Raw genomic sequence first — 13,306 nt, forward strand, 5'->3', positions numbered from 1 at the left:
CTCCATCTCTACAAAAATTAAAAGATTAGCTGGGCATGATGGCACTTGCCCATAGTTTCAGCTACTCAGGAAGCTGAGGTGGGAGGATTGCTAGAGCCCAGAAGTTCAAGGCTGCAGCATGCCGTGATTGTGCAGCTGCACGCCAGCCTGGGCAACAGAGCAAGAACCTGTCTCAAAAAAAAAAAAAAAAAAATCATATTCACCTTCTGAACTTCCTCCTCTATTTCCTTTATCTGTCCTTTGCTTCTCTTTTTTACACCCAGGAAAACTTACAAATACCTTTTAAAAGAAGCTATCAAGCCATTTTGCTCCTCAATTTTCCATTCTGAAGCACAGACAGAGAACATTTCCATCATTTTCAAGAAGGATAGCTGATATAATGAAGTAGAACTGAATAATCATCATTCACCAAGACTAAAATAGCCTAAAGCTTATCCAAGGGTCCTAAGACCCAATTGTGAAATTCTAGGAGAAAGCTACGTCTCCTATAACACTTCTCAAATGTGAAGATTGGGAAATTTGAATTTAAACGTGAAGAAAAGCATTATCAGTGATTCTGGGTTGATTCAGACTGAACAACTTGTAATGAGATATTAGCATTGATATCTCAATCCCAGCCTGTATCAAGAAAGTTCTGAAAGGAATAGTTCCAACCTGCTTTCCTGTCTTTAAAAATATTTACAGCAAATTCATGTTACTCATCTTAAAAATAATGAAACATAAGTAATGTTTAGTTGTAATAATAATATTAGATTGAGTTAGAACACAGAATCCAATCTCTTAGCTAGGAAAATGTGGCAAACACTAAGAATAAAGTTCATACCCCCAAAACAACTAGTATTTTTAGTACACCAGTAGGTGTGTTTGGGTGACATGTCCTCACATAGGATTATATTTAATAAACTCTCTTAAAGCTTATAAAAATAAGGGCACAAAATAGACATGGGTTCTAGAGTACAGAGCCTAAAAGAAATCAGAATGAGCCTTCGATTAATCCAATTGATGTTCAATGTATAGAGGGAGAGAGAAAATTCTGAAAATACAGGAATCAATATGTTTTCACATCACTTACCCAACAGTTGGGTCCACGGCAATTCCTCTAGGATGCCCCAAGTTTTCAGTTATAAGGGTAACCCGGTAGCTTCCATCCAAATTTACCATATCTATGCGGTTGACCTTGGTTTCCACCAGATAGATTTTATTATTAACCCAGTCCACAGCCAGGTTCTCTGGGGTTTCAACAGAAACATTGAGAACCTCTTGGATATTTAAACCATGAATGTCAACTGAAAAAACCTGAAAGAAAAACCAAAATTATTATATTTCCTCAGCATCACTAACTACATGGTTTGTTTTGATTTTTTAATTATAATCAAACCAGAATTGCTAAAAATCTAAATTCTCAACTTTTAGAAATTTCATGCAAGTTATTTAAATAAATGAGAATTGTATTAATGGTATAATAAAATGTAAGAAGAAGAAATAAATAAAATTCCATAACGCTTTAGGAGTTTCTGAAATTTATGTTTCAAAAATCTCCATTGCATTACTCCAAGATGAAATTAAACCCATCACACTTTCCAAATAAGACAGTGGAACAAAATTTTGGCCATTAAACAAAATACTGTCAATATTTGTTACTTGATCCCGAATTACGGTTCCATTTAGAAGATGCAGGTAAAAATCTGATTTTTATCATCCAGAAAAGCAGTGTGCTTTTTACATTTTAAATGATCAAATTTCAAAAATTACCACCAAATATCTATCCAGTTTTGAAAGAATGTCTACTATTTCTTTTAATTAGGCTCTTGGACTCCACTTCGAATAAAATTAAAAGTTGCTCAAGGCTAATCCATATAATAGACTGCTTTGTTTAAGAGGTCACATGTAATAGTATAGCATGGAAAAGGTGCTGATTAACATAAAATATCTCAAGGGCCTTTTTTGTTAGAAAACAAAGGAACTTTCCCCTCTACTCCCTCTAAAAGTGAAAAGCTATCAACACTTTGTGCTCAGGGTTCCATTCAGCTCCTGCAATTTCTATTTACCTTATTTTGCACAGTGTCTGTCCAAAAAACTCTTTGCAGGTGATAGTGGAAAGCCACACCCACGGCCACTCCACGATTCTGAGACTCCACTAGGATCCGGAAGCTCCTTCCATGAATATCACCAATTAACAAATCCCGACCATTGGAGAAGATAATGGAGGCCTCGCCAACTAAATGTGAAGAAGGAAGGCATCACCACTCCTTCAGGTGAGCAAGGATGGTGAAGTAGCTTACAACTGATATGCTTTCTGCTTTTTCAAATGCTATCTTCTACGTTGTCTTACCAGATTTTAACATAAACCTCTGAGGCAGACAGATAGCTATCATTCTATCCATTTTACAGAAGGGCAAATTGAGGCACAAAAAGGCTTAATGAAGTGTCCAAAATCTCAGTAAGTTAGGAAGAATTTGGTAAGAATTCAGGCATCCTGGATACTAGTCCAATGCACTTTCAACGACACTGAGGAGAGTATTTCTCAGATATTTTCAAGACTCCTTGATGATATGGGCTCCTTAGCCCCATGTGCAACTCTAGATTTTGTTAAACACAGAAGACATTTTAAAGATTACCAGGAAATCACTCTGAAAAAGATGGTAATGGTGGTTCCAAATCTGTCTGTATACTCACAGGTATGCAAAATGATACATGAACAAGGTATTAACTGCGGTCTTATTGGCAATAGCAAAAGATAAGGAATGATATACAAGTTCATCAGTAGAGGACTAGTTAAACAAATTATGAATGTCAAAAAAAGGAATATTACGCCATTATGAAAAAAATAATAATAATTAAGGCCGGGCGCAGTGGCTCACATCTGTAATCCCAGCACTTTGAGGGGCTGAGGCAGGCGGATCACATGAAGTCAGAAGTTCGAAATCAGCCTGGCCAACATGGGGAAACCCCGTTTCTATTAAAAATACAAAAATTAGCCAGGCGTGGTGGCGGGGGCCTGTAATCTCAGCTACGCAGGAGGCTGAGGCAGGAGAACCACTTGAACCCAAGAGGCGGAGATTGCAGTGAGTCAAGATCTTGCCATTGCACTCCAGCCTGGGCAACAAGAGTGAGACTCCGTCTCAAAAATAAATAAGTAAGGCTGGATGCAGTGGTTCACGCCTGTAATCCCAGCACTTTGGGAGGCCCAGCACTTTGGGAGGCTGAGGCGGGTAGATTACGAGGTGAGGAGATCCAGACTATTCTGGCTAACATGGTGAAACCCCATCTCTACTAAAAATACAAAAATTAGCCGGGCATGGTGGCAGATGCCTGTAGTCCCAGCTACTCGGGAGGCTGAGGCAGAGAACTGCCTGAACCCAGGAGGCGGAGGCTGCAGTGAGCCAAGATGGTGCCACTGCACTCCAGCCTGGGTAACAGAGCAAGACTCATTCTCAAAAATAAATAAATAAATAAATAAATGAATAAATAAAATAATTAAGAAATAACTTCATGTGCTGATATGGAAAGCTCTGGAAAATATCTTAAGCACATTCACAAGATGCAGAACTGTGCATATAGTTTACTACCATATATAGATATATAAATACAGTTAAATATCTATATTTGTACAATCTTATTTATTCATTAAGAAACCTCTAGAACTGAAATGAAGAAACAGCAATTACTCATGGGAAAGAGGAAGTGAAAACCATGCAGAGGGGAATAGGTATGGAGCAAGGCATCTCACTACGTATCTTCTTATAATTTAAAATGTGTGAACATATAAATATGTTACCTATGCAAAAAATAAACAAATTGAATTGTTAAAAATCCGCTGAACCTAAAAATTACTACACAGCAAATCAGGTATTTCTATGCAAAAACAAGTAGAAAATGGGCCATTCTTCAGTCGTGGGAGCAGTTAAGTTTCAGAAGACATCAAAGACACTTCAAAATCAAGTGTGAAATAACTGTTGGAAAATAGGAGTTTATATTGGCACCTTCGTCCGGAGAAATCTACAGTGACAAAATGCTTTGGAGCCCTCATCTACGTTTTGCAGATTTTCTCCATGACTTTTCTCTACTACTATTTACTACTCTCTACTTGTCATACTCTTACATTGATTCCAACAAAGTACCCAGAATTACGGCATTCAAAAAAATGTTAATCCAAATTTAGCATGTCCATTTGGAAATACCCCTAAATTTTGCAAGAACACTGCAAAAATTATTTCTGTAGATAGTTGTCACCTACTTTTGTGGTAGGTAATTAATTAAAAGTTAGATGTCCAAGCCAATCAAATGTAGGCAGAGCATTTATTCCACAATTAAAGATGGGTGACATCATAGCCTAGGTCAAAGTAAACAAGCAACCAATTTAAAAATATTAATAATGGTCACCATTAATCGACAAATTGGTCCTTAATAATCAAAGAATGAAATTAATGTTGACCAATTTTTCTAGGCAGCAGGAGCCATCCCTGATTTGTAATGATAAAGCCCTGCCAACAGCATAAATGCTGATAATTCTGCTGTCATCAGAAGGAAGGAAAGAAGCTATTAGAATCTGTTTTTTGTTCAGAGATTCAGGTGTCCATAATTTACTCACAGGAATCATTAGCTTTGCAATGCTGTCCACGCTCCAAGATATACCCTTCTTCACAGTGGCACAGGTGATGGCCAGGTCGGCTTTCACACTTCTGGTCACAAATTCCCCATATCTGGCAATCATCAAACTCTGCCATATGGAAAATACACATTTGTAGTCAAGGTTATCAGCATTTATTGAGCACTCTCTGACAAAAATCCTAGATAAGATGGCCAAGAATGTGGTGTTGCCCGTGTCTAAATAAACAGCCTCTGGAGTTAGGCACAGGTTCTCAGAATTTATAACAGCCATCTTCATGTAAGGAAAAAGAACATTTACATCATTTTTTTAAACCTACATGAAGGATAACTTTACAGAAAATGCACAACACTTCCTGAATTCATAGCCCTATGGCATTGCATTTCATTTATTAATGTTAGTTTACAAATATATAAACTTTGGTGTAAATGTTTCCCTTTAATACTATGCTTTCCAATATGGTAGCCACCAACCCCCTGTGGCTATCTAAATGTATCTTTAGATTAATTAAAATAAAATAAAATTAATAATTTGCTTTCCTAATCACTTGCCACATTTCAAGTGCTCAATAGCCACATATGACTAGTGGTTACCATGTTAGAGAGTGAAGATACACATTTACATCACTGCAGAAAGTTCTATTGGACAGCACTATTTCTGAATAAAGTAAGACCTGCCTATAGACAGTCCCTCAAGAAGACACAAATCTATGACTGCAATAAAGTATTTGGAAAGGTCTATTTACCCAGTTCTCTTTCCTCTGATGTCAAAAAATTATAACCAAAATTAAATTGAACTTATTTTCAAGACATCAAAAATTTCTTCTCCTCTACTTATTGGTTAACTTATTATTCACTCATTTGATAAGTGTTCATTGAAAGTCCCTTATATAACAGAGCTCTGTTCATTACCAGTTCTACTGTGTAAAAATACTTCCACTATAATTGACATAAACAATAGAATATGGAGGGGAGAACACAACAAAATATTAAAAGAGTCTTTCTTAAAGACTATAAGTCTTCAGGGGTGCAGAAATTGTCTTATCCTTGGTACATCTGACTTTCCAAGTCCACGTCCACTCTCCATCATCCTTCACTCTGCTCTCTTCCCTGGGAGGATGGCCTATGCAAACTATAACAGTAGAGTTCCCACACCCTCTGGTTTCAGGAAGTTCTCAAGTAGATTATAATTTCTGAAACCACTGCACTCCCAAGTCTAGAATTCTCCAGAGCTCTATGATCTGACTACATTTGCAGCAACTGTCAGAACTGTGAATTGGGTTCAACCATTCCTGCTGGGTGGCCTACCATTCCATAACCCACCAAAAGCCCAAAAGCCCAAAAGCCCAAGGTTCTGTTCTTTCCTTTTCTTTTCTTTCTTTTTTTTTTTTTTTTTTTTTTTTTTTAGACGCAGTCTCAGTCTGTTGCCCAGGCTGGAGTGCAGTGGCACAATCTCGGCTCACTGCAACCTCCACCTCCCAGATTCAAGCAATCCTTCCACCTCAGCCTCCCGAGTAGCTGGGACTACAGGTACACACCACCACACCCGGCTAATATTTTTGTATTTTTAGTAGAGACAGCATTTCCCCATGTTGGCCAGGCTGGTCTCAAACTCCTGATCTCAAATGATCAGCCCGCCTTGGCCTCCCAAAGTGATGGGATTGTAGGCATGAGCCACCGCACCCAACCCCAAGAAGGTTCTTCTAATAATCCCATTTCCCTGCAGATTAAACATAACAACATGAGCCAGCATACCTATCTTTCCAAAGACTGTGACTAACCAAAGGAAAAAACCCAATCCAATCTGGACACTACCAGGCTGAAAGGCCACGTGAGGGTGTGAAATGCCCTCACTGATGATTCCCTTCTGTCCCCTCAACTCAGCCCTGAGAAAGCTTCACCTAAGGCTTTGCCTCAGCATGAAAAGAAGTACAGGACATTCTCCCTCAAACCTCCAGAATGTCATAACTTCATTTTGAATGCAAGATCCATGGGACTACATCTAAGGATTTGGAGTCACTCTGAGAAGAAGTTCTGATGTCAAACAGAAGGAAACCAAAGGTGGAGAAGTCATAACTAGGAATCCTCTAGCACAAATGCCCTTCCTATCACCTGCACTACAAGTGGTTTAAAGATTTGAATGAGTGGGCCAGGCACGGTGGTTCATGCCTATAATCCCAGCACTTTGGGAGGACAAGGTGGGAGGACTGATTGAGTCCAAGGGTTTGAGACTAGCCTGGGCAATATAGCGAGGGTTTATCTCTACTAAGAATTTAAAAAAAAGAAAAAAGAAAAAAAAAAAAGGCCAGGCATGGAGGCGCGTGCCTGTAGCCCCAGCTACTCAGGAGTCTGAGGTGGGAGGCTGCAGTGAGCAGCGTGATCAAGCCACTACACTCCAGCCTGGGCAACAGTGAGACCCTATCTCAAAAAACAGGATTTGAATGAATGTGTAAAATTGCTGTCACTTTTGTGACAATAAGATTGTATCCTGGGATCACTATAGAGAAATATGAAAGTTAATTAACATCCATCAGCAGCCAGAGTGAAGACAAGTAAAATAAAAGTAGAATTGATGGTTTTCATGAGAGTAGAAAAGATAGTGGAAACCACACAAAACACTGAAACACTACTTTACAATCCCCCTCTCACTCCAATACCTTTATCTATTTTCTTTCCTTTTTATTCTTTGTCTCCTCCCACCAACAAATACTGCTGTGAAAATAATTCAAAAACCCCTTTTTAACTGAGACCCCCTTGGCCACCCTCTGATCCATCTGGCTGTGTGAAACCCCACCATGCTGAATGACCTCCCTGCCCTCACTCTGCACCACGATGTCATTCTGTCAACAAACAGCATGTCCTGTCAATCAGAAACAATGAGCCCAGTAAACTGCTTCAGCATGCCTCAGAGCTTCCACTGCCAGGTCAAGACTACCAGGGGCAGATGAATGGTAGAGAGACACAAGATTTCGTGTCAAGATTATTCAATGTTATTCTTGATTACCACCGAGGTATTCACTGGGGAGCCATGTCTAAGATAATAAATGGTACATAGGTTTCCAACACCTGAAGCCTCTGTAATGCGTCACCCATGCAGAGGGTTATAGCCATACAGAGAGTATTTGTTGAAATGAAATGCTTGAGAGAGCAAACCAAAGCAACAATTCCCCTAAAAATTCAGCTCAGCTGAAACAAGTGTAACTGGTTTCCTAATGTCATGTATTTAAAGAGTTCTCTATAAAGAGAGAAAAATAGTCTTCTTTGAAACAAAGGTGAAATAAATGTTAACCCAGCCTCAAAACTCAGAGGCAAATGACACATTCTTGAAGGACAGCAAAGGTCACAGAAAAGGTCTCTGCAGGTGGCAGGGGGCCTCATATTCACAAAGGCCCTCAAATGTAGACTTTTGAGATTATCTCCAAATGAGGTTGTCTGTACTAAAGTCCCAGAAATGCGCTGGTGGGAATGAAAGAAGATGTCTGTTGTGGAACTTAGAATTAGTGCCCCAGTATTAGAACACACTACTTCCAACGTGTTATTAATGTGCGGTATGTTCTCTAATCCTGAAATTATCTTGTGCATGCATAATACTGCAATATTCTGCCTTACATTCACTAGTAGGTTAAATGCAAAATTTTATCAAACAACAACTTTGTTATGACAGCCTTTCACTTTGTAAGGGGCTATTGAAAATTGAAGTGGCCTGAATTTCTGACATTTAGGAAACCCTAGACATTTGGAAATACAACCCAAGGCTCACCACAGACTTATATGTTGGAAAATATGGAAAATGTGTTATCTGGGCTCTAGGGTGGAACAAAAAACTGAGAACAGATTGTGGGGCATCACAAGACTGAATCAGGGATTCTGAAAGAACAAATCACTTTTCCTGAAAGGACTTCATGGCCTATCAAGTTTCAACTGTAAGACAGCTCAGCCCCAGCTCCTCTTTGGGAGTTGATAAAGGAAAAAGAGAGAAAAGCTGATGTAATACCGAGAATGTGGCTTCTAGTATTCTATTGGAACTTCTTTTCTACAAAGAGAAAAGGAAAATGCCTAGAGAACTAAAAGGCTGGAAATGGGATTGGCAGCTGGGTAGAAGTGAAGGGGGGCGAAGGAGCCTGACATTTGCCAAAGACACTGGAGCGGACTCACACCCATGGACGAGCCCCACTCTGAGCAGAAGCGAGGCTGCCCCTCTGCCCAGGGCTACCTGAAATCCAGGCAGGACTCCCAGAGTCAGGTCACCACCCAACCAATAAGGGCACTTGTGTGAAAAGTATCTGTACATTACTTGAATGCATCCCTAATATAATGGTAATGATAACAATAAAACACAAAAAGTGGCCCGCAATCTTATTTAAGGCCAGTTGCAGATCATAACTTTTATGTATAAAATGTTTTAAAATGATTAGAAATGCGGGGGCCTTCTTAAATTATTCCAGAGTTCACTTAAGTCACTTGATCTTAAAGTACCTTGTTGAATACAGTTACTTAAGAGGAGCAATTAGATGGGCAACTTTGGGAGTTGGTCCTGATATTAAAAACCTACAATTACCTACTATGAACACAAGGAAAAGCTCAAATGGATTGCTTTCCTGGATATGAAAATCCAGTTTTTCTTGGCATATGATAAGTAAGTGAGCCCAACGATTATAGTTTTCAGTAACGCTGAGGAGCAGACTTTCTCAAGAATTTCAAGTTTAATTTGCAAACCAGAGTTTATTTCTGGTATCAATACATTTTTCTGTTTGCTAGCACTTCTGCTGAAAATAATAATAATAACAATAATAATAATAAAATAAAGAAAAAAAAGAAAGGTTTTTCTGGCTATGAGTAGTTATTAAGATTAGCCATATTTAACAAAGTATAATTATGTTGGAAGCCATGAGCTGAGACTAAAGAGTTTGAATAACTTCATTAGGTTTATCTAAATTCAATACTTTATTACCAAATTTTACCAAAGAGTTCTAAAATATTAACATTTTAATATTTTAATAATATTAAAATAATAATTTCAGAAGAAATACTTTTCTAGGAGCATTTCTTACACATTTCATGTTTGTTTTTATCCCAAAAGCCCTAAAGAATATCTCATATTTCTAAGGAATATCAAAAGAATACAAATATCCTGGGAAAATTCTGAATCACTTTGCTGACCCATAGAAGACTACCAAATTTAAATGAATAGTTTCAATTGCCTTCCAGACGCCTTTTCCCAACAGCAGTAAAAACAGTTTTCTTTAAACCTCTGTGATCACTTCCTGCTAGTATGTTTGTTGTTTATGTGTCAAAAATCAGATCGAAGGAAAAAAAGATCAGAGCACCAAAAACTCACTAAGAAAATGGAAACTGATGATAGTTGGCCATGTCTAATTCTCCCATCATAAGGCCCCATCCTAATCACAGTGAGATACAAAGATGGCATCAAAATTAAAAATCTCCCAATGGAAGAAATCATTTCTGAAGTCAGAGAGGAGAGATATGAGGAAATAGTTGGTGTACCGGTATCTAGTTTAATGCCAGCCACCATCTGGAAGCATCATGATAAAGAATCTGCTCATCTTGAATGACGGTTCCAAGTGGATGTCACAATCAGTGGAATGAGTAGCCAGCCCAGCATAGGCACTGACCCACCAGTGTAGTCACCTGAGCAATGACCTGGTGATCCTCTGCTGTGACGTTTGTGCATCCTGGAGAAGAGGCTGCACAAACAAGGAGCAAGGTAGGGGTGCTTGCTGGGCTCAAGCAGCAGCTATCTACCGATCTCATGGAAGTAGTTCAGTATTCAGTAACCAGAATGGCTACACCAATCCTGATGCCAAATACTTGAAAAGAAAACAGAAAAGGACTACCACCCCCAATGAGTAGTGGATAGGTTCCAGGTAGCTAGTCAGCTCACTCATGACAGAACCACTCTTTTGCCTGGTACACCACACCAAACCTTCTCAGACTTAAAATTCCCTATTTGCCAGGTTTTCTGTGAGGTCTGGGTTGCTTTGTTATGACAGACCATGACGACTCTCCACAAGTGCAACCTCCTTGATGTCAGAGATCAGGGGACCTGTCAGTGTACTCTAATGAAAGAAAAGTAGCCCCCCCCCCCCATCACTTACCAACACAGGTACGGCTGTCATTGTGGTTGATGGTATAACCTGGGGGACAAAAACACGCTCCTCCATAAGGCGTCTCATGGCACTGGTACTGGCAGTTCAAGGCAGAGCACAGAGTCGTACCTAAACGAAGAAAAGAACTTTGTTAAATGAATGGTGACCTCTGGACAAGACTGATTAACCTAATAGCTTCTTTTTCCATCAGTAGCAGCTAAGTAAGCATGTAGTAGATGTACAGAAAAATCTGTCACCCTTCAAAGCTTACTGCAAAACTTGGCAATAAAAGCTCAACTGAGACAGGATGATTGCTTGAAGCCAGGAGATCAAGACCAGCCTGGGTAACATAGCTAGACCTCATCTTCACAAAAAGTTAAAAATAAAAACATTAGCCGGGCACAGTGGCTCACACCTGTAATCTCAGCACTTTTGGAGGCCAATGCAAGAGGATCACTTGAGCCCAGAAGTTTGAGGCTGCAGTAAGCTATGACTGCACCACTGTACTCTAACCTGGGTGACAGAACAAGAGCCTGTCTCGAGTGGAAACAAAAGAAAAAAGAATAAAAGCTCATTTTTAAAGTTATAACTATGTCCAAGTGTAAGTCATTATAAGTCTTATTTATGAAAAAAAAAACAGGTCGTGCATGGGTCTATCTTTGTGTCTACACAGTAAAAAGGGCTAAGAACTCCCAAGTGACTGAAGGAAGAATAAGCCCTAAAAGTATTAACTGTGGCTGGCTTCAAGAGATGGGATTTTGCCGGGCACAGTGGCTCAAGCCTGTAATCCCAGCACTTTGGGAGGCCGAGACGGGCGGATCACGAGGTCAGCAGATCGAGACCATCCTGGCTAACACGGTGAAACCCCGTCTCTACTAAAAAATACAAAAAACTAGCCAGGCGAGGTGGCGGGCGCCTGTAGTCCCAGCTACTCGGGAGGCTGAGGCAGGAGAATGGCGGGAACCCGGGAGGCGGAGCTTGCAGTGAGCTGAGATCCGGCCACAGCACTCCAGCCTGGGTGACAGAGCAAGACTCCGTCTCAAAAAAAAAAAAAAAAAAAAAAAAAGAGATGGGATTTCAGGTGATTATATTTTTTTCTTTTGGTTCATTTTTATTTTCCAACTTTCATACTGTGACTACACATCTTTTATTAATTTTTGAGCCTTTTTAAATGGGCTCCCAAATGAAATAGAGAAAAAAAACCATAGAGGTATCTGCCTGTTTAAATATTATGTACAATTTTTGTCAGGAAACAAAAAATAACCTTGGGGTTGCAGTTACATGTGCACTTCTAGGCAACCACAAATTTAGTTAGAGTATATTATTGATGAAATCAAGGTTTTAAATGGTATTCCCTTGTAAGACAGTCAGCTGTCCACAGAGTTGATGGGTTGTTGGTAGGGTGAATATTCTACAGTCACAAAAAAGGAGAAAAAAATCCCTAGTTCCAGTCAGTTTCCTCATAAATGAATGTGGACACACAAGACATAATCAAACAACACTGTGCATGGCCAACACCAAGTTTTGCCATTGGAGAGTAACTCAAAGTACGTAACCCAGGAACCAGAAGCTTTTTTTTTTTTTTTTTTTTTAGTACAGTCAGACAAGGCCTTTTTCCATAAGTATAAGCCAGGTAATAAAATCTCCAACACATCTTTAAGGTCATCAAAATTGCCATTGAAACAATCCTCTTTGTGTGTATGTTAGGGATTAGGGACGGGGAGTTGCTCCAAAAATTGTTAAGCTCGTCCCATCAATAGATGGAGTCTATTTCTTCCATCCACTCTGGGTTTGGCCAAGTGTCTTGCTTTGAACAATAAGACTTGAGCAAACTTGGCATAAGTAGAACCTTGAAAGTACTTGAGCCCTAGGGTTTGCTCTTTCAGTCTCTGAGTCAACAAAGCTAGGCTAGCCCAAGCTTTTACTGCAACATCCTGACGTTTGAGTGAGCTGATATAGGCCAGAGAAACTACTTAGTCAACCCACAGAACTGTGAGAAATAAGACGACACATTTGTCAGTTTAAGCCACTAAGTCTTGGGGTGCTTTGTTATGCAAACGCCAACAGATATACTGTATTTGAACATCTGTTCTAGAAAACAGAAATATCTTTATCTGAAAGTTACCCAGGTAAATGCCTATACTCACTACAGTATTTTCCAGTAGTAGTACTGTTTTCATCTTCTCTTCCTGGGCAATCTAAAATCCCATCACAAACTTTATAAATGGAGATGCATCGTCCCGACTCTGGGCAAGACCATTCTCTTGGGGAACATTTATGAACACCATGAGAACTGCTTTCTGTGGGGGGAAAAAGAGAGAGTTACAGGCCACAGGGGAGGTACAGCAAGCTCTTTTTCAATCAGTGGTTAAAAGGGGATGTAGAGCAAGTTGGACAAGAGAAATCTTCAACTGATCTACATTTTACAATAAGTTAGTGATTTCTAACTCTGCCACTAGTCTTTTACTGAGATTCTAAGGACAGGCATAATGGAATTACTCCACTTTCCCTGGAAGAGGCAGCCCCGAGCCGGGTTATAAGAGTAAGAAGCAGATACGGGTCTCAATTATCAACAAACTAGATTCATAATC

At 39.5% G+C, this 13,306-nt stretch overlaps 1 protein-coding gene across 1 annotated transcript in view; it reads right to left on the reverse strand.

Moving 5' to 3' along the window:
• The window catches only part of LRP2 (LDL receptor related protein 2), a 214,089-nt gene that overhangs the window by 135,531 nt on the left and 65,252 nt on the right, over positions 1-13,306 (reverse strand). The window contains exons 8-12 of the mRNA XM_025404400.1: positions 12,863-13,015; positions 10,725-10,844; positions 4,592-4,720; positions 2,049-2,218; positions 1,073-1,296 (exon numbers count right to left, since the gene is read on the reverse strand). Of these exons, the coding sequence (XP_025260185.1) occupies positions 1,073-1,296; positions 2,049-2,218; positions 4,592-4,720; positions 10,725-10,844; positions 12,863-13,015 (796 nt within the window). The remainder of the gene's footprint in view (positions 1-1,072; positions 1,297-2,048; positions 2,219-4,591; positions 4,721-10,724; positions 10,845-12,862; positions 13,016-13,306) is intronic.

The sequence above is a fragment of the Theropithecus gelada genome, chromosome 12, assembly GCF_003255815.1.
Source record: "Theropithecus gelada isolate Dixy chromosome 12, Tgel_1.0, whole genome shotgun sequence".
NCBI lineage: Eukaryota > Metazoa > Chordata > Mammalia > Primates > Cercopithecidae > Theropithecus > Theropithecus gelada.